Here is a 25,878-nt window from a genome sequence, read left to right on the forward strand (position 1 = left end):
AGGGCTTATTTTTACCTCCCTGGTTACTTTCTGGGGCCTCTAGTTATTCTTAGGATAGCTCTTTTCGGGGGAGAAGGGAGTAACAGGTGACTTTTCTTCCCGAGAGGGACAGTAACCCCAGACTGAGGGGCCAAGAGTCATGTGCCACTGTGAACTTCAGATTTCTAGGCCGGCACTCCCCGAGTGCTTCTGGTCAGCTCTGGGGCAGGGCCAGGAAAATTTTGTAGTTGCATGCACTGCCAAGGCTGAGAACTCCTGAACCGAGTCCTTTGCAAATGTCTAGCTGGGAAGTTAAATCACCCCTATTTTACAGAGACGGGATTAGGCCTCCGCGGGAGGGACTCACCAGGGGCCAGTGAGCGGGGACTGGGATTTGAACCCAGGGTCTGACGCGGGTGGGTGCTGGGAGGAGAGGCAGGGCAGCTGTTACCGCGGTGCCCCGAGGGGCTTGGGGGGCCGTCCTCGGGGGCGTTTCAGGGCTGGGCCCGCGATCTGGAGCCCCCCGCAATAAAGCGAGTTGACTGCCAAGGCTGCGGCGGCTCCGCCCTCCGCCGCCACACTTCCGGCGGGCGGGCGCGGGGAGGGGCGCGGGCGGGCGCGGCTCTGCGGACCCGCCGCTCGGCGCAGTCGGTGCGGCTCCGGGCCCGGCGGACGGCGCCATGGGCAATTGCCACACGGTGGGCCCCAACGAGGCGCTGGTGGTCTCAGGTGAGCGGACGGCGACGAAGGTGGTGCGGGGCTCTGGGTGGCGGGCGAGGGTCCCGCACCCCGGCCCGGGCGCCCGCTCGCTGCGCGGCTTCCCCGGTCTTTCCCTCCCCCCTAGCCACGGTGGGCTGCGGTTTGGGAGGGGGCCGGCAGCTCGGCTGGATGGCAGCGCGCAGGGCCGGGGTGGGTCGCGCAGCCTGGAGAGCAGGTGCTGCCTGGGAGAGGCCCCGAGACGCGTGCCCTTCCTCCCAGCGCCGTGGGACCCGTTAATTCCGAGCAGGCCGGGGCTTGCCGGGGTTTACCGTCATCGCCCGCCCCTGAGATAAGCGGGCGGCCTCTACAGGTTGGGAAACCCGCCCCTGGGCTGTGCTGTTCCGAATTGCAAAATGCTGCAACTTCCAGCATCTCTGTCTAGGTGGGGCTTGGGGAAGAGGAAGGTAGGTCGCTTCTTGAAGGCTGCTGTTTACAGTGTGTATTGAAGATGTCTTTGGAAGTAGCAGAAGCCTTTCAAGCCACCAGATTGTCTAGCCCCTAACTCCCAGGTGCTAGGGAGGTGCCTGTTGCCTGACAGCTTGGAGGCCTGCAGCTGTAGGAATCCCTGAAGCCTTACTTACTACCCACCATCAGAGCTGATTTTCAGTCTGTGTGCAGAGTTAGTAGGACTAGCTACCAAAGAAGATAAAAGCCCTGAGACAGGGCTTATAGCTGCTCGCCCTTATGGAGTTGTGATAAGTCTATTGGGACCTTTTGCCCCAACACATGGCCTTAGGTCCAGTTTGGACTTCAAAATCAAGCTCTCCCTTGAGTACTACCCTGCTCCTGGGGGAGAGATTTAAAAAACCCACCCCATGCCTGGCATAGTGGTAGATGCCTGTAATCCAAGTAATTTGGGAGGCTGATGCAGGAAGATCACAAGTTCAAAGCCAGTATGGGCAGTTTAGAGAGACCATGTCTCAAAATTAAAGATTAAAAATTACGCCGGGCGTGGTGGCACACGCTTGTAATCCCTGCACTTGGGAGGCTGAGACAGGAGGATCGCACAGGTTTGAAGCCAGCCTCGGCTACTTAGTGAGACCCTGTTTCCAAATAAAATATAAAATAGGTCTGGGAGTATAGCCTGGAGGTAGAAAGCCTCTGGGTTCCACCCCTAGTACCACCAAAAAAAAAAAAAAAAAAAAAAAAAATTACAAAAAGGAGCTGGGTGTGGTGGTACACCCTTATAATCCCAGCATTTGGGAGGCTGAGACAGGAGGATCAATTGCAGTTCTCAAAACAGCCTCATCTGCTTAGTGAGGTCTTCTATAACTCAGTGAGACCCTGTTTCAAAATAAAGAATAAAAACTAGGCCTGGAGATGTAGCTCAGAGGTAGAATGACCTGGGTTCCCTCCCCAATACCGCAAAAAAAGAAGCAGCAGCAGCCAGGTGTGGTGACACACTGGTAATCCCAGTACTTAGGAGGCTGAGAAAGGAGGATCACAGGTTCTTGGCCAGGCTCAGCTACATAGTGAGACCCCCTGCAACTTAGACCTTGTTTCAAATATAAAGAATTGAGCCAGGCATGGTGGTGCACACTTGTAATCCCAGCATTTGGGAGGCTGAGACAGGAAGATCGCAGTTCGTGGACAGCCTTAGCAACTTAGTGAGGCCCTTTACAACTCAGTGAGACCCTGTTTCAAAATGAAGAATAAAAAATAGGGCTGGGAGCTGGGCGTGGTGGCGCATGCTTGTAATCCCCGCGCTTGGGAGGCTGAGATAAATATATAGGTCTGGGGGTGTATCTTGGAGGTAGAATGCCCCTGGGTTCCATCTCCAGTACTGCAAAAAAAAAAAAAAAAAATAGATAGATAGATGGATAGATAGGGTAAAAAATAGGCCTAGGGGTGTAATTCAGAGGTGGAACGCCCCTGGGTTCAATCCCCACTACTGCAAAAAAAAAAAAAAAAATAGGGCTGGGGATGCTTAGAGTAGAATGGTCCTGGGTTCAATCCCCAGTACAAACAAATAAATAAATAAATAATAGTGCTAGGGGTAGCTGGGTGTTGTAGCCCATGCCTGTAATCCAAGTACTTGGGACAATGAGACAGGAAGATCACAGGTTCAAGGCCAGCCTCATTAACTTAGTGAAACCCTATTTCAAAATAAAATAGAGCTAGGCACACATTTGTAATCTCCGCGCTTGGGAGGCTGAGACAGGAGGATCGCTCAGGTTCGAAGCCAGCCTCAGCTACTTAGTGAGGCTCTCAACTTAATGAGACCTTGTTTCCAAATAAGGTATGAAATAGGTCTGGGAGTATAGCCCGGAGGTAGAAAGCCCCTGGGTTCTACCCCAAACACCAACAACAACAAAAAAAAATTGCAAACCTGCTGTTTTTTCCCCCCTGTACTGTGGATTGAACCCAAAACTGATCGATCACTGTTACATCTCCGGCCCTATTTATTTTTTATTGTTGTTGTTGTTGGTGGTGGTGGTGGTGGTGGTGTGTGTGTGTGTGTGTGTGTGTGTGTTACTGGGAATTGAACCCAGGAACATTCTACCTCTGAGCCACACTCCCAGGCTGATTTTATTTTATTTTAAAACCAAGTCTCACTAGGTTGATGAGTCTCACTACTTGCTAAAGCTGTTCTTGAACCTGTGATTGTCTTGTCTCAGCCTCCCAAGTACTAGGATGACAGGTGAATGCCGCCTCACCCAGTGATATTTTTTTATTTTTATTTTAAAACAGTCTCACTAGATGATGAGAGTTGCACTACTTGCTGAGGCTGGCCTTGAACTTGAGATCCTCTTGCATCAGCCCCCTGAGCTCCTGGGATTATAAACATGTACCACCTCTGTGTGCACTTTCTTTTTTCTTGTTTAATTCCTTTCAGGAAGCTGACTCTAGATTGAGGAGACAAAATCTTCAATTCTAGCTGGGCGTGATGGCCCACTCTCCTAATCCCAGTATTTGGAAGGCTGAGATAAGAAGATTGTGGTTTGCAGACAGCCTCAGCTACTTAGTGAAGCCTTGTACAACTCACTGAGACCCTGCTTCAAAATAAAAAATAGGAGTCGGGCATGGTGGCACACACTTATAATCCCAGCATTTGGGAGGCTGAGACAACAGGATCACAGTTTGTGAACAGCTTCAGCTACTTAGTGAGGCCCTTTCCAATTCAGTGAAACCCTGTTTCAAAATAAAGAAAAAAAAAAATAGGGCTGGGGTGTCACTCAGAGGTAGAATGTCCCTGGGTTCCATTCATAGTACTCCCCCCCAAAAAAAAATAGGGCTGAAGGTATAGCTCGGAGGTAGAATGCCCCTGGGTTCTATCCCCCATACCACAAGGAAAAAAAATCCTCAATTCTGCTCCTATGAAAATCTTGAGACTATGGGATAAAAGGACCCCCTTAGATGAGCTGTTCTCTACCTTCCATTTACTGGGAACCTGTTCCTCCAGCCATAGCCAATGCAAGGCTGACTAGGAAGCTGTTTTAAGAGTGGGAAAGGGCCGGGCGTGGTGGCGCACACTTGTAATTCCCGTGCTTGGGAGGCGGAGACAGGAGGATTGCACAGGTTCGAAGCCAGCCTCTCTGGCTTAAGAGACCCTGTTTCCAAATAAAAATAGATCTGGGAGTGTATCCGGGGGTAGAAGGACTTCCAGGAACCCCAGTACCACCAAAAAAATAAGTGAGAAAGAGAAGCCACTCTAAGAATTGAGAGCTCCAGGCATGATGGCACACAAATGTAATCTCAGTACTTGGGATACTGAAACAAGAGGGTCATGGGTTTGAGGACAGCCTCAGCAAGTAATGAGACTCTCATCAACCTAGCAACACAGTGTCCAAATAAGGAATAAAGTTGGGCTAGGGGTGTAACTTAAAGGTAGAATTCTTCTGGGTTCATTCTCCAATACCACAAAAAAAATAAATAAATAAAAAATAAAATAGGGCTGGGAGTATAGCTCATAGGTAGAATGCCCCTAGGTTTAATCCCCAGTACCACCAAAAAAAAAAAAAAAAGAATTGAGTTGCAAGAGTTAAGGAAAGTCAAGAAGATGGGTGTGACGGCACATACCTGTAATCCTAGTACTTGGTAGGCTGAGACAGGAGAATCAAAGGTTTGAGGCCAGCCTCAGCAATTTCAGAGACCCTCAGCAACTTAGCAAGACTCTGTTTCAAAATAAGAATAAAGCCAGGAGTAGTGGCACACTCTTGTAATCCCAGTCCTCAGAAGGCTGAGAGTGGAGGATTGCAGGTTCACTGACAGCATCAGCAACTTAGCATTGCCTTCTATAACTTAGTGAGACCCTGTTTCAAAATATGGCTGGGGATGTAGCTCAGAGGTAGAATTCCCCTGGGTTCAATCCCCATTACCACAAAAATAAAATAAATGCAATAAAAGGAGCCACACATGGTGGCACATTGTCTATAATCCCAGTATTCGGGAGGCAGAGACAGCAGGATCCATGGTTTGAAGCCAGATTCAGCAACTTAGCAAGAACCTCTTTCCAAATAAAAATAAATTAGGGTGAGGGTGTACCTTGGTGGTAGAATGCTCCTGGGTTCAATTCCCAGCAACACACACACACAAGAATAAAAAAAGGAAAAACCAAGCATGGTGGCACACATTTGTAATCCCAGCATTTGGGAGGCTGAGACAGGAGGATCACAGGTTCATGGCCAGCCTACTACTTAATGAGGCCTTTTATAACTCAGTGAGCCCCTGTTTCAAAATAAAGAAAAAATAGGGCTGGGAGTGTAGCTTGGAGGTAGAATGTCCCTGGGTTCCATTCCCAGTATTGGAAAAAAAAAAAAAAAAGAAGAAGAAGAAGAAAAAAGAAGAAAAGACTGGGGTGTAGCTCAGAGGTAGAACACCCTGAGTTAAGTCTCCAGTACAAAAAAAAGAAGACAGGCAGAGAGGATAGGAAGGATAATGCCCATCATAATGGTACCTTGGGATTTGAGACAGTTGAGCTGAGGTGCATTCCCTCTTAGGCTGCTCCCAGGCCTGCCTGCACTGGTTCTCTGTGCCCCTCACACTTGCATCTAAATCCAGAGGCCAGCCGGGCGTGGTGGCGCACGCTTGTAATCCCCGCGCTTGGGAAGCTGAGACAGGAGGATCGCACAGGTTCGAAGCCAGCCTCGGCTACTGAGTGAGGCTCTCAGCAACTTAGTGAGACCCTGTTTCCAAATAAAATATAAAATGGGTCTGGGAGTATAGCCCAGAAGTAGAAAGCCTCTGGGTTCCACCCCCAGTACCACCAAAAAATAAATAAATAAAATAAATAAATCCAGAGGCAACCGGGCGTGGTGACGCACGCTTATAATCCCCACACTTGGGAGGCTGAGACAGGAGGATCACGCAGGTTCGAAGCCAGCCTCAGCTGGTTTAAGAGACCCTGTTTCCAAATAAAATATAAAATAGGTCTGGGAGTGTAACCTGGAGGTAGAAGGCCCCTGGGTTCCATCCCCAGTACCACCTAAATAAATAATAAATCCAGAGGCACACCAGACGTGGTGGCGCACACTTGTGATCCCAGCATTCGGAGGCTGGGACCTGAGGATCCTGGTTCAAGGACCACCTCAGCTACTTAGGCCCTCTGCAATTTAGAGAGACCTTGTTTCAAATTAAAGAATACAAAATAGGGCAGGGGATATGGCTCAGAGGTTGAATGCCCCTAGGTTCCATCCCCAGGCCCACAAAAAATAAATAAATAAATCCAAAGGCATCTCACTCTCAGCCCACTCTGAGCAGGAGAATGATGATACATGTTTTGCATGCTTTTCTTTTGGTACTGGGGATTGAACCCAGGGGCATTCTGCTTTGAGCTTCACCCTCAGCACAATTTTATTTCTTATTTGGAAACAAGGTCTCAGCCAGGCGTGGTGGTGCACACTTATAATCCCAGCATTTGGGAGGCTGAGACAGGAGGATTGTGGTTTGCAGACAGCCTCAGCTACTTAGCAAGGCCCTTTGCAGTTCAGTGAGAACCTGTTTAAAAATAAAGAATAAAAAATAGGTTTGGGAGTGTAGCTCAGAGGTAGAATGACCCTGGGGTCCTTCCCCAGTATCACAAAAAAATTGAGCCGGGAGGGTGGCGCACGCTTGTAATCCCTGCGCTTGCGAGGCTGAGACAGGAGGATCGCACAGGTTCACAGCCAGCCTCAGCTGGCTCAAGAGACCCTGTTTCCAAATAAAATATAAAATAGGCCTGGGAGTGTAGCCCGGAGGTAAAAGGCCCCTGGGTTCCATTCCCAGTACCACCAAAAAGAGAAAAAAAAAGGAAACAGGATTCTCAGTAGGTTGATAAGAATCTGAAATTGTCCTTGAACTTGTCATTCTCCTGTCTCAGCCTCCCAAATACTAGAATTACGAGTGTGCACCATTACCCCAGCTTTTTTTTTTTTTGGGTGGGGGGAGTACTGGGGATTGAACCCAGGTGCATTCTACCTCCAAGCTACATCCCCATCCCTATATTATTTTTTTTTTAAATAAAGTCTTGCTGGGTTGATAAGTCTCACTACTTGCTTAGGCTGTCCTGAAACCTACAATCCTCCTGTCCCAGCCTCCCAAGTACTGGGATTACAAGCCTGCACTACCATGCCCAGCTATTTTTTTTTTTTTATTTAATCTGACTTCTTTCCTTCACTCTGTAGCATAAAACGTTTTTCTATAGTGTGTGGCGGGGGTGGGGGTTACTGGAAATGAAACCCAGAAACCTTCTACCTCTGGACTACACCCCCAGCTCTATTTTATTATTTATTTATTTATTTATGTATTTATTTTTGCGGGTCTGGGGATGGAACCCAGGGGCATTCTACCCCCAACCTAAACCCCCTGCCCTATTTTTTATTCTTTATTTTGAAACCGGGTCTCACTGAGTTGCAGAGGGCCTCACTAAGTAGCTGAGGCTGTCCGCGAACCGAGATCCTCCGGTCTCAGCCTCCCAAATGCTGGGATTACAAGCATGCACCACCATGCCCGGCTTCTATTTTATTTTTTATTTGGAAACAGGTTTTCACAAAGTTCCTGAGAGCCTCACTAAGTTGGTGAGGCTGGCTTTGAACCTTTGACCCTCCTGTGTCAGCCTCCCAAGTACTAGAATTACAAATGTGTGCCATTATGTTTTACTTTTTCTCTGTGTCTGTCTGTCTATCTGTCTGTCTGTCTCTCTGCAGTATAGGTGAGTGTGTGTGTGTGTGTGTGTGTGTGTGTGTGTGTGTGTGTGTGTGTTTTACTGGAGATGGAACCAAGGGGTAATCTACCTCCAAGCTACACCCCCAACCCTATTTTTTTTTAATTCTTTATTTTGAAACAGGGTCTCACAAAACTGCAGAGACCTCACTAAGTAGCTGAGGCTTGGGGATAATTTGCAATCCTCCTGTCTCAGCCTCCCAAGTACTGGGATTACAAGAGTGTGCCACCATACCAGGCTCTGATTTTCTCTTTACTTTTGAAAATTCAAAGGAAAATCCTTTTGAAGGGGAAGAGTATGTTTTTTTATTTTCACTGTGACTGAAATTAAGTATTTCCTATGGTTATGAGTGCCAATAAACAGTCCTCTCTGCAATTTAATGAGACCCTGTTTCCAAATAAAAATAAGGTTGGGAGTGTAACTTGTAAGTAGAATGCCCCTGGGTTCAATCCCCAGTGCCAAAAAAAAAAAAGGAAAGAAAGGAAGGAAGGAAGGGAGACGAGCGTGATAGTACATGCTTATAATTCCAGTATTTGAGAGGCTGAGACTGGAGGATCACGTACAGCCTCAGCTACTTAGTGAGGTTTTTTGCAACTCAGTGAGACCCTTTTTCAAAATAAAAAATTAAAAATTGGGCTGGGAAGCCGGGCATGGTGGCGCACGCTTGTAATTCCAGTATTTGGGAGGCTGAGTCAGGAGGATCGTGGTTCATGGACAGCCTCAGCTACTTAGTGAGGCCCTCTGCAACTCAGTGAGACCCGGTTTCAAAATAAAGAATAAAAAATAGGTCAGGGGGTGTAGCTCGGAGGTTGAATGCCCCTGGGCTCCATCCCCAGACCCACAAAAAAAAAAAAAAAAAAAAAAAAAAGAAAATTGGGCTGAGGAAGCTGGGCCTGGTGGCGCACACTTGTAATCCCAGCGTTCAGGAGGCTGAGACAGGAGGATCGTGGTTTGCGGACAGCCTTAGCTATTTTGTGAGGCCCTTTGCAACTCAGTGTGACTCTGTTTCAAAATAAAGAATAAAAAATAGGGCTGGAGGTATAGCTTGGAGGTAGAATGCCCCCTGTGATCCATCCCCAGTACTGCCAAAAAAAAAAAAAAAAAATAGGCCTGGGGATGTCACTTGGGTTCCATCCCCAATACCACAGAAGAAAGAAAGAAAGAAAGAAAAGAAAGAAAGAGAGAGGGAGGGAGGGAGGGAGGGAGGGAGGGAGGAAGGGAGGGGAAAAAAAGAGGAAGGGAAGGAGAAGAGAAAATTAGGAGAAACTTTCAGGCCTCAAGATTAATGAGAGCTTAGAGCCAGGCATGGTGGCACACACTTATAATCCCAGCATTTGGGAGGCTGAGACAGGAGTATCACGGGTCATGGACAGCTTCAACTACTTAGGCCCTTTGTAATTCAGTGAGACCCTGTTTCGAATAAAGAATAAAAACTAGGGCTGGGGATGTAGCTCAGAGGTAGAATATCCTGGGTCCCATCCCCAGTACTACCAAAAAAAAAAAAAAAAAAGATTATTGAGAGCTAGAGATGTCAGGGAAGAGGCACCTAGCTGTCTCCTTGGGATAGCACTCAGAGTGGCCAGGAAGCTGGAAGATACCTTCCAAAGGAGGGGCTGCTGGAAGCAGGGCAGCCTGTCAGTCTCAGCTTTCTCTCTCGCTCTTTTCTTTTCTTTTTTCAGTACTGGGGATGGAACCCAGCAGCATTCTACCTCCAAGTTACACCCCCAGCCCTATTTTTTATTATTTATTTTAAAACCGGGTCCCACTAAGTTGCAGAGGCCCTCACTAAGTAGCTGAGGCTGGCTGCGAACTTGCAGTCCTCCTGTCTCCTCCCAGATACTAAGATTACAAGCTTGTAGTTCCAGTCTCATCTTTCTGTTATTGCTGCCCCAGGAAACCTGACCTTTTTGCCCTTGGCTAGCACGCAGCTTAAGCTGTGGCAGCCTGTTCCCAAGGTCAAAGGTAAAGGACAGACAGCCACCCTGTCCTCTTCCCACTAACCCCACCACCACCATACCTCCTCCCACATCACATTGAGAAGTCGGGAGCTGCCTGGAGACAGCCTTACCCCAGCCCCATCTGACCCAAAGATGCAGAACAATCAGTGATTTTGGGCCCTCTTCCAATTTTACTTGAGCCCAAGATGGTTTGGGTTTCAGATGGACTGCTTGTCCTCAGAGGCCTCCCTGCAGCACATCTAAGTGCAAATGAGCCTTTAATGACTTACTTTGAATAACAGCCCGGTGCACAGATATTTGTACCCTAGAGAGACAGAGACCTCAGACCTCTTACTGCTCCTGCCCACAATGTGAGGCTGGTTTTTTATTCCTGACTCTGCTTTAACTACAGGCTAAGTATTCCTTATCTGTTTGATGTTGTTGTTGTATTTTGCTTTGTTCTGGTTTTTGTTTTTTGTTTTTTTGTTTTTGTGGTGCTCTGGATTGAACCCAGAAGCATTCCACATCCTCACTACTTGCTGACACTGTCTTTGAAGCTGGGATCCTCCTGTTTCAGCCTCCCATGTACTGGGATTACAAGTGTGAGTAGTCACAATGTCCAGCTCTTTTTTTTGGGGGGGGGGCAGATCTGGGGATGGAACCCAGGGGCATTTGACCTCCGAACTATACACTCTGCCCTCTTTTTTATTCTTTATTTTGAAACAGGGTCTCACTGAGTTGCGGAGGGCATCACTAAGTAGCTGAGGCTGTCCACGAACCACGATCCTCCAGTCTCGGCCTCCCAAATGCTGGGATTACAAGTGTTTGCCACCACACCCGGCCCCAGCTCATTTTTTTTTTTTTTGGGGGGGGGGTGTTGGGGATTGAATCCAGAAGTTTTCTACTCCATGAGCTAAATACCCAGCCTGAGTTTTTATCCTTTTTTTTTTTTGGGGGGTGTGTGTGTGTGTGTGTGTGTGTGTTTTACTGAGGGTGGAACCCAGGGGCTTTTCTACCTCCAGGCTACACTCCCAGACCTATTTTATACTTTATTTGGAAACAGGGTCTCACTAAGTTGCTGAGAGCCTCACTAAGTAGCTGAGGTTGGCTTCAAACCTGTGCAATCCTCCTGACTCAGGCTCCTAAGTACTGGGATTACAAGCGTGCACCACCACGCCCGTCTTGCACAAGGCTTTTATCCAAGCCAAGCATGGTGGCACACACCTGCAATCCCAATGTTTGGGAGGCTGAGACACGAGTTTCCCAGGTTCAAGGATAGCCTCAAAGCCCAGCATGACGGCACGCACTTGTAATCCCAGCATTTGGGAGGCTGATACCAGAGGACAGCCTCTAGCTACTTAGTGAGGCCCTCCGCAACTCAGTGAGACCCTGTTTCAAAATAAAGAATAAAAAATTGGGGGATGTAGCTTGGAGGTCAAATGCCTCTGGGTTCCATCCCCAGGCCTGCAAAAAAAAAAAAAAAAAAAAAAAAAAAAAGGATAACCTCAGCAAGTAGACTCTCATCAGTCTAGCAAGACTGTTTCAAAATAAAGTAATAAAATAGAGCCAGGGATGTAACTCAGGTATAATACCCCTGGGTTCAATCCCCAGTGCCACAAAATAAATAAAATAAAATAAAGGCTCTTTTCCAGTCTCCCTGACTTCAGTAACTTCCTCTATGTGCAAAGTGGTCTTTGTTTCTAAAAGGCCAACGTATCCTTGTCACTTGCTTCACGTGTGTGTGTGTGTGTGTGTGTGTGTGTGTGTGTGTGTGTGTCTGTCTCCCTAAGCTGCTGACACTGGCCTTAAACCTTGATCCTCCTATTTCAACTTCACAAATACTGGAATTACAAACATGCACCACCAAGCCAGGCTTAGCATTGCCACTCTCCAGTTTCACCCCTGTGCAGCTCCCCATCGCGCCTGCGTAGCTCCGAGCACAGCTCCTTGGCCTGTGCAGAAGGCACTCCATGATCCCTCGGCCCCCTTTCTGCCTTGTCCCCTGCATATGTCCTCGGTGACATTGTAACCCAACTATGAGAAACTGCCCTTGGGAGGCAAACACCCTGAAGCTTTCACTAAATCCAAGAGAGTGAACATGGGAATGACCACACCCTCTGGCGCTCTCCCAAATCCCATTTCCTATGATTCATTTCTTCTTACTGGAAGTTAACTGCCTCTCCAGTTTTTACTAAAGTTTTTTTTATTTCCTTATTTTATTAGATTTATCAATATACATGGCAGCTTTCTCAAATCTCAAAGATCCTAAAAGTAATTACTAAAGTTTTTTGTTTGTTTGTTTTTGCGGTACTAGGGATTGAACGATTGAACTCAGGAATATTCTACCTCTGAGCTACATCCTCAGCCCTATTTTTTTTTTCCCCAGTACTGGGGATGGAACGCAGGAATATTCTACCTCTAAGCTACACCCCCAGCCCTATTTTTTATTCTTTTTTTTTTTTTTTTTTTTTTGTGTGTGTGTGTGTGTGTGTGGTACTGAGGGTGAAACCTAGGGGCTTTTCTACCTCCAGGCTATACTCCCAGACCAATTTTATACTTTATACTTTATTTGGAAACAGGGTCTCACTGAGTTGCAGAGGGCCTCATGAAGTAGCTGAGGCTGACTTGAACCCGGATCCTCCTGTCTCAGCATGCCAAATGTTGGGATTACAAGCCCGTGCCACCATGTCTGGCTGCCCCAGCCCTATTTTTTATTTTTTTATTTTGAAACAGGGTCTCACTGAGTTCCCAAGGGCCTCACTAAATAGCTGAGGTTGTCCTCAAACCTTGATCCTCCTGTCTCAGTCTCCCAAATGCTGGGATTAAAAGCGTGCGCCACCATGCCTGGCTACTAAGTTTCTCTTGATGAGTAATTTTGGCATTAACAGGAAAATTCACTACAAGAATCTTAGGAATTAATTTTTCTCATTTCTAGGTGGAGGACAAGCTGAGTGTGTCCACAGCCTACGTCTAGGTTGTGGCTGAATTCGCTGCTTAGATGATGTGCAGTTTCTAGGAACCACTTCCTTTCTCAAAAGTGGTTCCTTTTATCTTTCCCCTCGCTTTTCCCATTAGTACCACAAATGAGCCATAGTTTTGAGGCCCTGCTTCCACCCTGCTCCTGCAAAGGGAACAAAGTCACTCGTAATGCGCTAGAAGAAGAGTGCCAGCCTCACTGAGATGTTACTGAGGCTGACTTCAAGCCTGTAATACTAGCCAGGCGTGGTGGCGCACGCTTGTAATCCTCGCGCTTGGGAGGCAGAGACAGGAGGATCGCGCAGGTTCGAAGCCAGCCGCGCACGCTGGCTTAGGAGACCCTGTTTCCAAATAAAAATGTAAAAATAGGTCTGGGAGTGTAGCCCGGAGGTAGAAGGGCTTCCAGGAACCCTAGCACCACAAAAAAAAAAAAACACCTGTAATCCTGTCTCAGCCACCCAAGTGCTTGTGTGCGCCACCATGCCTGGCTCTCATTAAGATTGTCTGCCAGGCAGACTGAGGCTGTCAGCTTGGCTCGAGGACTCTCCCTCCCACCAGCCCCTGCCAAGTGTTACCCCTTTGCATTTCTCTGTCCTTCCCACAGAGACAACAGGTGAGTCATGTGGTGTTGTGATCAACCCAGGAAATGCTTCTTCCTCCTTGTCTTGCCTCCTGCGTGATGGAGAATTCTTATCTATATCCTGAGCATAGGAAAAAAACTCATTTGTTAAATAAATGAATAGTTGAATAAAACGTGGAAGCCCGCCCTGCCTGCTGACCTCTTCTATCCTCTGGATTTTATTCAAATTGTCCATCTATCAAACTAGATTCCGAGTCTCCAAATCACTTGTCTCCAATGTTTGTGTAATCCCAGTACCTGGTGCCCAACAGTAGTTGTTGTCAAATCTCAGCAAATAAAGGTCCAGAGTTGCTGTCATAGAGGCGGGCTTAGACAGACCCAGGAACTGACTGACCAGCTATGATTTGCTTTGCTCTCCAGGGGGCTGTTGTGGTTCTGACTATAAACAGTACGTGTTTGGCGGCTGGGCCTGGGCCTGGTGGTGTATCTCCGACACTCAGAGGTAAGGGCCGGGGTCTCCAGAGCCTGTCCTCCTGGTGGGCAAGGAAAAGGGGTTTCCAGCATCCCCACTTCACCTCCACAGGTCAGCTAGAGCACCTGCCATTTGCCACCTTCCATTCTGGTGGGAGGATTGCCCTAAGGAACAGGTGAAATGGACTGCACAGAGATGCGGGGGTCACATATCAGGAAGCTCTGTCCTTGGGCACCTCCTCCTTACTGGCTGTTTTCTCCAGGAGGTGACATCGCTTCAATCCCAAAGAATTTGGGATTATACCAAAGCAGAGTCTCAGTTTTAGCTCAAAGTTATTCAAGAAATCTTAATTAGGCACTCTGTTCAGAGGGGGTATACAGAGGAAGAAAGACTGAATAGAGCCCAGACACAAGTCCTCACCCATGCAGGCCCTAGGACAATTCCAGTAGAGGCTAATGCAGAGAACAAATGCATAGTCAGAAGTGCTCTGGGAGGCTGGTGTGGTGGTGCACGCCTGTAATCTCAGTACTTGGAGGAGGGTTGCAGATTTGCGGCCAGCCCCGGCTACTTAGTAAGGCCCTCCACAACTTACTGAGACCCTGTTTCAAAATAAGAATAAAAAATAGGGCTTGGGGTATGGTTTGCAGGTAGAATGCCCCTGGGTTCCTTCTCTGGTACCACAAAAAAAGAAAGAAGGAGGGAGGGAGGGAGGGAGAGAGAAAGAAAGAAAGAGAGGAAGAAAGGGAGAGAGAGAGGGAAGGAATCAGGCTGGGAGTGTAGCTTGGAGGTAGAATGCCCCTGGGCTTAATCGCCAGTTCCACATAGGGGGAAAAAAAAAAGTACTCTGCTCACAGTGGATTTGAGACGGGATGGGGATCTAAGGAACTGCTGCTGGGACCAGCACAACAGGTCTAGACCTCCTAAATTGCTCTAGAGGGAAGGAGATTTCAGCTCCCCAGAGTGCCCACCGTCCAGCTGCCCTGCTACTGTGCCCTGTCCAGAACCCAGTGGAGGGCCAGACCTGGCCTCTCCCGCTGCCTCACTGTCCACCCAGAAGATGCGGCATGCCAGCCACCTTTCTGTCATCACCCCCTTTCTAATTATGAGAGATGGAAGAGAGGGCAGATCCTTCCAATCCAGGACCCAAGCAGCAAGCAGAGCTGTATAGGTATGGGCATGTTGGGAGGGGGTTGGGCATCCCAAAGGGAACCCGTGGAAATTCCAACAGACACCCCCTCCATCCATCCCCCACCAGTCAGCAAAGAGAAGCTCATGTCTGCACTGAGCCGCTACAGTGGGGTGCTCCTGGAAGTCTAAGGGTGTTTGCTCGGGTTGGGGGATGGGGAATATGTCACAACTTTTCAACATCACTGGTTTCCCAGCAGCCCTCCCCATTTTCCTGTCTCTCCCCTCACTTTACCCTGCCTGAGCAAATGTCTGAAAATAATAATAGCCACAATTTCTACCGACCATCAGTTGGCCTGCCAGAAATCATAGTTCTTCCCTGAGACACTGTCACCCTACATCCCATGCCGTCCCAGCACCGCAGAGCATCTTGTTCAAACACTCCCACTCACAGCCAGGCCCAGATCATTTGTAACTTGCCCAGTGGCCTTCCTGAGTAGGCATCCAACACGAGGGTGATACCCCTGGAGACCTTTCTCCACATCTTTAGTCCCCTGCCACCCACCCGTCTTGCTCCAGGGAGCAGGGCCCCAGGACAGGAGGACCAGTGTCCCTGGCAGCAGGCTTGGAATGAGAAATGGGGGCCTGTACTTCATCTTAAGAATGTGACCTCGGGCTCCATGTCTTTCCTCTGGTCACACTTACTGGGTAGTCTGAGTCTACAGTCCTTCCCCTTCTTATTCCCTTTTCTGGGCTGCAGCCCCTTCCCCTGCCCCATCCCACTTGAGGGACATCTCCACAGGCTGGCAATAACCCTTGGCTGGCAGGAGCTCTCAGGTTAGAGTAGAACTCCCTTTCAGGGTCTGTCCCCTGCCCAAGTATCAGACATTCTTCCTCCAGGCCCAGAGAAGTCCCTGCACTTTGCTGTGACGACCTATACTGTCCTGAGGCCACTCTCTCTCTCCCTTACCTGAGCAATCCCTCCACCCCTGGCATCTGAACTGCAGCCTCCCTCCCTCCTTCCCTCTTTCCCTCCTTCCTTCCTTCCCTTTTCCTTCACTCCTTGCCCAGAACAGAGCTTGGTGGGTTCCTGTCTGAGCCCAGTCAAGAGTCCCCTCAGGCCGGGCGTGATGGCGCATGCTTGTAATCCCTGAACTTGGGAGGCTGAGACAGGAGGATAGCGCAGATTCAAAGCCAGCCTCTCTGGCTTAAGAGACCCTGTTTCCAAATAAAAAATATATAAAAAATAGGTCTGGGAATGTATCCCGGAGGTAGAAGGGTTTCCAGGAACCCCAAGTACCACCAAAAAGAAAAAATTAAAATTAAAAAAATAAAAAAGAGTCCCCTTAGAAGTAGGACTGAGGGTGTATTCATTTCGAGTCACCCCCCCATGCCATTTTGGCATGGGGCTATATTTCTATTTTCTGTATTTCTATCTTTCTAATAAACTTCTTTAAATCTTCAAAAAAAAAAAAAAAAGAAGTAGGACTGATGATACACTTTTAGTCCCAGTTCTTGGGAGGCGGAGACAGGAGGGTTGCAGGTTCAAGGGCAGCCTCAGCAAGTAGACTCATCAACATAGTGAGACCCTGTCCAAAATAAAAATAAAATAGGGCTGGAATGTAGGTAAGAGCTAGAATGCCCCTGAGTTCAATTCAATCCCCAGTGACAGGTACACGCACGTGTGAACACACACACGTCCCCTCAGGCTCAAAGGTGCCAGTGTTAGGGGCTCAGGTGAAGGCATCCTTTGCATGTCTGCATGGCTTCGGCTCTGGGGCTGGCGCTCTGAGCAGCTCCTGATCCCCACCCACCTGCTTCTTCCCCTCAGCCTCAGCCTTCCTCTTCAGGTGTAAGGCACTCTTCCACACTCCCCACAGCCTGCCACTGCCCAGACCACCACCTGCACACCTGCATGCAGCCAGGAGAGCTTCAAGCACTGTGTTTTCTTTGCCGCTCCTTTCTCTGCCTGTGCCTGGCTTTGGAATTTCCAAAGTGAACTATTCCATCGTCTCCATGGGTCCTTGTGAATATCTGGCAGGAGCACTTTCTCTCCAACTTTCCTTGACTCCCCACCCTCAATTCAGACAGTCAAACTTTTCTTTGGGCTTTTTAGGCCCTAAATCGCCATCTTAGGGATATGTAGTACAACCCTCGAGGGTCCGTGCCTCGAGCAAGATTTGCTATCTGCTGTGGCTCCTTAATCCCCAGAGTGGCCACCTCTTCCCAGTTTCTGGAAGCACAGGTTTTCCCATGTTAGCAGAGTGGAGCTAAGGCTAAGTTTCTCAGATTATGGCAGGAATCTTCTGGGAATGTGACTTGGTTGGGCATTCTGTCTCAAGCCCTGGGCCCAGGCCACTAGCAGGCATCTCCCCCAGCCCAGCGGTTCCTCACTCTAAGGGGATGGGGGCTAGAGAAGAGACCCGGCGCCTCAGGCCAGCGAGGGGAGCCCTTTTCCTCCTGCAGCCCTTGGCTGAGCTGGCAGGGAGGATGGAAGTATTGAGCACCCCAAGCTGCCCCTACATGTCAGGTTGGTGCTTATCTGGTAACCACTGTGTGTGTTTGCTATGTCCCCTCCTACCCTTCCTGTCCCTACCTCTCCCCGCCCCCTGGCTGCTCCTCAGACTGTCTCTGGAGGTTATGACCATCCTGTGTCGCTGTGAGAATATTGAGACGTCGGAGGGGGTCCCGCTATTCGTAACAGGGGTTGCACAGGTAATAACCCACCTGCTTCCTCCTCTGTGTCTAACCGTCTCTCTTCCTGCCCTACGGGGCTTGGTAGGCAGGAGCCAGATGAACTCTCCTCCTGAGAGTGCCTCCCTCTCCTTTGTCTCCATCTCTGCTGCTCTGGGTGCAGGATGGATCCCTGTAGATCCCCAGGGCCCTTCCCATTGGTACTGGAAGTGAGGAAAGAGCAAAGGATTCTGGGAGCTCTGCCCAAGTCGACTAGTGGTGTCTCTGGATGCCACGCCTATTACCATGCAGCCTTAGCTGGTGAGATTTGTTCCAAGCTAGAATGTTAAGCAACTCCAAGTAGGTTTCTGTTCTGAGAAACCTACTCTACTGAGCACTTTGTCGGGACTGGGCCCTGAGAATACAGCGGTGAACACCCGAAAGTCTTTCCCCCTCAGAGCCCTCTCAGTGGGTCCCCAGGCCAGAAGAGGCCTAAACAGCACCTGCACATCCCCTTCCTCAGCGTTGAGCTGCTTGTCAGCCTCCTAGGGGCAAAAATCCAGAACCACCATTCCTTTCCTCACCCATTCCGCCAGCTCTCACAGGGAAGGACACCATCCCACTTCATCAGCCCTGGTAGCCCTGGGAAGGCAGGCTGCAATGCAGAGGATGAGAAGGGGCTTAGAGTCTCAGGACAGGTAGGGTCCAGGCCTCCCTCAACACCCCAGCAACACCAGCCCCTCCAAACCCACCATGACACTTGAAGCATCTACCATTGCCCAGGCCCCTTTTAAGCTGAGTGAACGTAGACACTTGAGAAATCACATTATCTGAGCAGATCGGCTCTTTCTGCTTGGCTGGAGGCTCTGGTGTGATCCCAGTGTATATTCTCCACGTGATCTGTCTTGGCCCAGTTCCACAGGGACTTCAAGCCATAGCCTCTGGCCAGGTAGAAGGACTAGAGAAGGCATTCCTGGAAGGGGGCAGGTGCAGGATCGCTTCTGTCTTGACCTGGCAGTGGGCTTGCTACCAGACAGAGCTTTCTAGACAGCCTCCTGGGACATTCTGAGAGACTGACTAGATCCAAGAAATGAGTGAGAGCCCCTGGGGGATGTTCACATGGTGCCCATGGACAGCTTCCATCCCATCGCCTGCAGTACGAGTGACCGCTCGCTGCCCTAGGACAAACACATACAGCTCCACCTAAGTTCCCCCCAACCCGTCGGCCCCAGACCGCCATGGCCACTTCTCTTCCTACCTTTTCCTCAGAACTCAAGCCAGGCTGACTTAAACGGAGGATGCATGTGTACCTATGGAGCTTGCTCACCCCATTTTCCCTGGAGCCTCCCGTACCCTCTCTGCCCACACCCTCCTCACACACCACCAGCTACAAGCCCTGGAGAGTCCCCCCCACCCTTCTCACCAGGACCCTTGGCCCATCTGACTCTTGCCGCACACCCCAGGCCCTGGGCCCCCAGACCTATGCCCCTGTTTTGCGTTTCTTGGCAGGATTTCCCTAGAGATTATGACGTTGCAGCCCCGCTGCGAGGACGTAGAGACGGCTGAGGGGGTAGCTTTAACTGTGACGGGTGTCGCCCAGGTATAGTAACTCAGCAGCCCCGCGCATGTCCGTGGAGGTGCCGCATCCCTGTGTTGGGGTTGGGGGAGGAGGAGAGGCCGGCAGTCAGGGCAGTCTCTCCGGTGCCCCTGCCATCCCCCACACGAGAGGGTCGTCACCAGCAGAACATGCTCGCTTGGCCCCCTTGGCCACCCAGCAGGACTAACAGACACATCTTCTCTCCTCAGTGGCCCTGGAGGGACCGAACCAGTGCTGGGGGCTCCCATCTCACTAACCAGCCCCCGTTCTTTTCAGGTGTTGGATATATCAGGCCCCAGATTCCAGGCCTTCCCTGTTCCATAGGCAGGGGCGAGAGGGTTGGCCCAGAGGGAGAGGCCTCCAAGGCAGAGGAGCTCTGAGAGTCAGAGGCTGTGTTATATCCCCAGCCAGGCACCCAGGAGGGTCGTCTCACCCTCATCTACCTCTCCACTTTGCAGGCAGTGAGGCTTAGTGGTGTCACAGGCCTCTGGTGAGGGAGTTGGCCAAATACCTTGAGAGAAAAGGCACCATCTGTGTACCACTGGGACCTGCTCTTCCCTGCTCCATCTGACTCTGCATCCCTGTTGCTTATTCTCTTTTTCACACACTGTCCCTCAGCCTGAAAGCCTCCCACATGTGGCGAGTCTGTGAGGGAGGGGCTGGCTAGTGATGGATCGGTGGGCTGGAGGGTTAGGAAGATGAACCCCAAAGGCCTGAGAGAGAGGCCAGGTCAACACCTGGGGCTGACAATGAAGACAGAGTTCGCAATGTAGCAATTCCTTGTTCCAAGCCCAGTATGTTGGCACATGCTTGAAATCCCAGTACTTGGGAGGCTGAGACAGGAGGATCGCGGTTTGTGGACAACCTTAACTACTTAGTGAGGCCCTCCGCAACTTAGTGGGACCCTGTTTCAAAATAAAGAATAAAAAATAAGGCAGGGGGTATAACTTGGAGGTCGAATGCCCCGGGTTCCATCCCCAGACCCACAAAAAAATAAAATAAATAAATAAATAATAAATAAAAATAAAAAGACTAGCTGAGCAGGGTGGCGTACGCTTGCAATCCCAGCATTTGGGAGGCTGAGACAGGAGGATCACGGTTCGCGACCATCCTCAACTAGTTCTTAGGCCCTCCACAATTCAGTGAGACCCGGTTTCAAAATAAAGAATAAAAATTAAGGCTGGGGTGTAGCTCAGAGGTACAATGCCCCTGGGTTCCATCCCTGGTACCGCAAAAAAAAAAAAATTTTTTTTTTCCTTGAAAGCCAGGCATGGTGGCACACACTGGTAATCCCAGGTTCAAGGACAGCCTCAGCAAGTAGTGAGACTCTTTTATCAACCTAGTGAGACCCTGTTTCAAATTAAACAAAATGGGACTGGAAGTGTAGCTCGAAGTAGAATGCCCCTGGGCTCAATCCCTAGTACCACACACACACACACACACACACATTTTTTTTTTTTTTTCTTGAAAGCTGGGCTTGGTAGTGCATACTTATAATCCCAGTGCTTGGGAGGCTGAGACAGGAGGTTGACAGGTTTGAGGACAGTCTCAGCAAGTAGTGAGACTCTCATCAACTATAAGAACCTGTTTGAAAATAAAAATAAAATGGAGCTGGGGATGTAGCTCAGAGGTAGACTGTCCCTGAGTTCAATTCCCAGTACCACAAGAAATCAATTCCTTGGGCTTCCATCTCCCTACCAGAGGCCTCAGACACTCCAACTGCCTTGTGCTCCCAGGGCCTCCAAGTCACAAAGGAGGGGAGGAGCATAGCCACCAGCCTCTATCTCTGGGTCTAGGCCTCCATCTGCCTCCTTCCAGCCTGACTCAGGCACCTCTGTGACCCTGACAGGTGAAGATCATGACGGAGAAGGAGCTCCTGGCCGTGGCCTGCGAGCAGTTCCTGGGCAAGAACGTGCAGGACATCAAGAACGTCGTCCTCCAGACCCTGGAGGGACACCTGCGCTCCATCCTCGGTGAGGCCCTGCCCCGCACCTGGTCCCACACCAGGGCCAGGGATGAGCGCAGCAGGGCTGGGTGGAAGCCTGTCCCACTAAAGTTTCAAGCCAAAACATTTTCCCTCAAGTATCTCAAAACTTTAGGTGACCGGGCATGGGGGAGCACGCAGGCAGCCTCAACTACTTAGTGAGGCTCTTTACAACTTAGTGAGATCCTGTTTCAAAATAAAGAATAAGACAGCCTCAGCTACTTAGGCCCTCTGCAACTCAGTGACACCTGGTTTCAAAATAAAGAGTAAAAAATAGGGCAGGGGGTATAGCTCAGAGGTCAAATGCCCCTGGGTTCCATCCCCAGACCTGCAAAAAAAAAAAAAAAAAAAAAAAAAAGAATAAAAAATAAAGATAGGGGTATAGCTTAGAGGTAGAATGCCTCTGGGTTCCATCCCCAGTTAAAAAAAAAAAAAAAAAAAAAAAATTCCAGGAGGGCTGAGATGCACTTTAGTGGTAGAGTGTTTGCTTAGCATGTGCATGGCCCTGGGTTCAGTTTCTAAGACCAAAAAGAGGGGAAAAAAAATTGCCAGACATGGTTGGGCACGCTTGTAATCCTAGCATTCAGGAGGCTGAGACAGAAGGATAACAGGTTTGTGGACAGCTTCAGCTACTAAGTGAGACCCTGTTGCAAAATAATGAATAAGCCGGGAGTGGTAATGCACGCTTGTAATCCCAGCGCTTGGGAGGCTGAGACAGGAGAATTGCCCAGGTTCGAAGCCAGCCTCAGCTACTTAGACTCTCAGCAACTTAGTGAGAGCTTGTTTCCAAATAAAATATAAAATAGGTCTGGGAGTATAGCCCAGAGGTAGAAAAGCCCCTGGGTTCCACCCCCAGTACCACAAAGAAAAAAAAACAAGAATAAAAAATAGGGCTGGGCGTATAGCTCAGAGGTAGAATGCCCCTGGGTTCCATCCCCAATACTGAAAAAAAAAAAAAAAAGAAAAAGAAAAAAACTTATTCAAAAGGGGAGCTGGGCAAGGTGGCACACGCTTGTAATCCCAGCATTTGAGAGGCTGAGACTGGAAGATCACAGCCTCAGCTACTTAGTGAGGCCCTTTGCAACTCAGTGAGACCCTGTTTCAAAATAAAGAATAAGGAGCTGGGCGTGGTGGTATATGCTTTTAATCCCAGTATTCGTGAAGCAGAGACCGGAGGATCGCGGTTTGCAGACAGGGACAGTCTCAGCTACTTAGGTTTTTCACAACTCAGTGAGACCCTGTTTCAAAAAATAAAAACCACTGGGTGTGGTGGTGCACACTTGTAATCCCAGCACTTGGGAGGCTGAGACAGGAGGATCACACAGGTTCAAAGCCAGCCTCAGCTACTTAGTGAGGCTCTCAGCAACTCAGACCCTGTTTCCAAGTAAAATATAAAAAAGTTTCTGGGAGTATAGCCCAGAGGTAGAAACCCCCTGGGTTTCATTCCTAATACCACAAAATGAATAAATAAATAACTGAAAAATAGGGCTGGGAGTGTAGCTAGGAAGTAGAATGCCCCTGGGTTCTATTCCCAGTACCACAAATAAATAAAATAGGCTGGGCGTGGTGACACACGCTTGTAATCCCTGCACTTGGGAGGCAGAGCCAGGAGGATCGTGCAGGTTCGAAGCCAGCCTTGCTGGCTTAAGAGACCCTGTTTCCAAATTAAAATGTGTGTGTGTGTGTGTGTGTGTGTGTGTGTGTGTGTGTGTGTGTGTGTATAATAGGTCTGTGAGTGTAGCCCGGGGGTAGAAGGGTTTCCAGGAACCCCAGTACCACCAAAATAAATAAATAAATAATCAGGCTGGGGGCATACCTCAGAGGTAGAATGTCCCCCTGGTACAGAAAGGAAGGGAGGGAGGGAGGGAAGAAGGAAGATCAGGCTGGGGGTACACCTCATAGGTAGAATGTCCCTGGGTTCCATCCCTGGTACCACAAATATATATAGAGAGAGAGAATAAAAAATAGGGCTGGGGGTGTAGGTCGGAGATAGAATGCCCCTGGGTTCCATCCCCAGTACCAAAAAAAACAGAGGGGCTTTATGGTAGATGGTACAGTTTGCTGAGACATCTGGTCCTTGTAACACTTTATTATCCATCCTAGATTCACTCAGTATTAAACACTGCTAAAGCCAGACGTGGTGGCTGAGACAGAAGGATAACAGGTTCACAGCAAGTCTCAGCTACTTAGTGAGGCCCTCTACAACTTAGTGAGACTGTTTCAAAATAAAAAATAAGCTGGGCGTGGTGGCGCACACTTATAATCTCAGCACTTGGGAGGCTGAGACAGGAGGATCGCCGAGGTTTGAACCAGCCTCAGCTACTTAGGCTCTCAGCAACTTAGTGAGACCCTGTTTCCAAGAAAAGCCCCTGCGTTCCACCCCCAGTACCATAAATAAATAAATAAATAAATAAATAAATAAATAAATAAATAAATAAATAAAATAGAGCTGAGGGTATACTTCAGAGGTAGAATGCCTCTGGGTTCAATCCCCAGTACCACAAAAAGTAAATAAATAAAGACTGCTGAAAAGAAAGCCCAGGAAGACCCAGCTCAGACTTCTGTGTGCATACTTCCTCCCTTTCCGAGCTCCTTGGGTCCCTGGAGAAAAAGCCTGTGATCTCTCTCCTCCCAGGAACCCTGACTGTGGAGCAGATTTATCAGGACCGGGACCAGTTTGCCAAACTGGTACGGGAAGTGGCAGCCCCTGATGTCGGCCGCATGGGCATCGAGATCCTCAGCTTCACCATCAAGGTGAGGTGTGACAAGAAGTCCATACCTTTGCCGTCCATCTGGGAGATGGAGGCTAGGTGTAGGGAGGACCGTTGTGCCCATGGCTGCTCCCTAGGATGACCGTCCTTTCCCTCCCCAGGACGTATACGACAAAGTGGACTATCTGAGCTCCCTGGGCAAGACACAGACTGCTGTGGTACAAAGAGATGCTGACATTGGCGTGGCTGAGGCTGAGCGGGATGCAGGCATCCGGGTACATGGGGGTTTCCTTTCTACCCTTGGGGACGGGGGTTCAGGGGTAATGGGACCATAGTCCCTCAGAGGACCCTCAGCACCTGCTTCTCCTGCTCCCAGGAAGCTGAATGCAAGAAGGAGATGCTGGATGTGAAGTTTATGGCAGACACCAAGATCGCTGATTCCAAGCGAGCCTTTGAACTACAGAAGTCAGCTTTCAGTGAGGAGGTCAACATCAAGGTGAGAGGCCAGGGCTCCCCTGCGTGGGGCTTCTGTGGGGTTAGCCAGCCTCTAACGTGCCAACCCTCCTGCCTTAGACAGCCGAGGCCCAGTTGGCCTATGAGTTGCAAGGGGCCCGCGAGCAGCAGAAGATCAGGCAGGAAGAGATTGAGATTGAAGTTGTTCAGCGCAAGAAGCAGATCGCAGTGGAGGCTCAGGAGATCCTGCGCACTGACAAGGAGCTCATTGCCACAGTGCGCCGCCCCGCCGAGGCCGAGGCCCACCGGATACAGCAGATCGCCGAGGGCGAAAAGTGAGAGCCACCCACCTGAGAGTCGGGCCTTGGGTTCATTAGGCTCCTCTGCCCTCTCCACCCTTCTGACCACAGCTTGGAAGCCACTTTTCCCAGTGTCTGCCCTTCCCTGTGAAACAGGATAATCCCACCTCCCACCTTGTAGAACTAAGTAGATAAAGGAGGGAGTGCAGCAAAGAGCTTGCACAGAGGACATCCTGGTCCTCTCTCCCACTGAGCCCAAGCCAGCCGGCCAGGACACTCCCCTTAAATATCTCCCACCCCTGACAGCCACCAGAACAGAAGGGTAGAGAGATTGATTGCTGGTCCCCAGGCAAGGTTTAAAGGGATCCTGGCACCTCTTGCTGATCTGCCTGGCCTGGGCTCCCCAGGGTGAAGCAAGTCCTCTTGGCACAGGCAGAAGCTGAGAAGATCCGCAAAATTGGGGAAGCGGAGGCAGCAGTCATCGAGGCCATGGGCACGGCAGAGGCGGAGCGGATGAAGCTCAAGGCTGAGGCCTACCAGAAATATGGGGATGCAGCCAAGATGGCATTGGTGCTGGAGGCCCTGCCCCAGGTGAGGCTCCACTCCACCCAAAGGTCAAATCTCCCTGCTTGATGATCAGGGCAAGTGCCAGAACCACTCTAGGCATCCACAGGCCAGCTGGAAGGCTTAAATGGTAAAAGTACTGGGCAGCAGGTCAGGAACCCTCCCAACAGGCCCAGGCCCTTGGCAGAAAGACTATCCTATTCTGACTTGCAAATTAGGACCACCCAGGCTGCTTTGGGGTGTGGCTGAGCGGGAGGAGGGAGGGAGCGGGGCTCCATAGGTGCTGGAGTGAGGGCATTAACCACACTCTCCTCCCTCCCCTCCTAGATTGCTTCCAAAATTGCTGCTCCACTGACCAAAGTCGATGAGATTGTGGTTCTCAGCGGGGACAGCAGCAAAGTGACCTCAGAAGTGAACCGGTTGCTGGCTGAGCTACCCGCCTCTGTGCATGCCCTCACAGGGGTGGACCTCTCAAAGGTGTGTACCTGCTTGGCTGCCGCAGGCTTACCTGGCAGCCCACTGGACTGGCCATGGCCGATGGGTTCGGGGTCCCGCAGCCAAGGCCTCATGGCGTCTCCTGTACTTGCAGATACCCCTGATCAAGAACGCCACCGGTGCACAGGTGTGA

At 49.8% G+C, this 25,878-nt stretch overlaps 1 protein-coding gene across 2 annotated transcripts; it reads left to right on the forward strand.

Annotated features, from left to right (window-relative positions):
* Positions 1-659: 659 nt before the first annotated feature.
* Positions 660-25,878, forward strand: FLOT2 (flotillin 2; the record flags this gene model as incomplete). 2 transcript variants are annotated; one of them, XM_080712304.1, is made up of 11 exons in its annotated part: positions 660-708; positions 13,793-13,874; positions 17,594-17,684; positions 21,089-21,212; positions 23,859-23,977; positions 24,096-24,209; positions 24,311-24,430; positions 24,508-24,722; positions 25,094-25,277; positions 25,578-25,727; positions 25,840-25,878. In XM_080712304.1, 11 exons carry the CDS (start codon positions 660-662, stop codon positions 25,876-25,878), a joined length of 1,287 nt encoding a protein of 428 aa, XP_080568430.1. The 2 variants fall into 2 exon arrangements, with proteins under 2 accessions (XP_080568430.1, XP_080568429.1); XM_080712303.1 differs by lacking the exon at positions 17,594-17,684 and adding an exon at positions 19,152-19,242.

The sequence above is a fragment of the Muscardinus avellanarius genome (genome assembly GCF_963383645.1).
Source record: "Muscardinus avellanarius genome assembly, chromosome: 16".
Classification (NCBI taxonomy): domain Eukaryota; kingdom Metazoa; phylum Chordata; class Mammalia; order Rodentia; family Gliridae; genus Muscardinus; species Muscardinus avellanarius.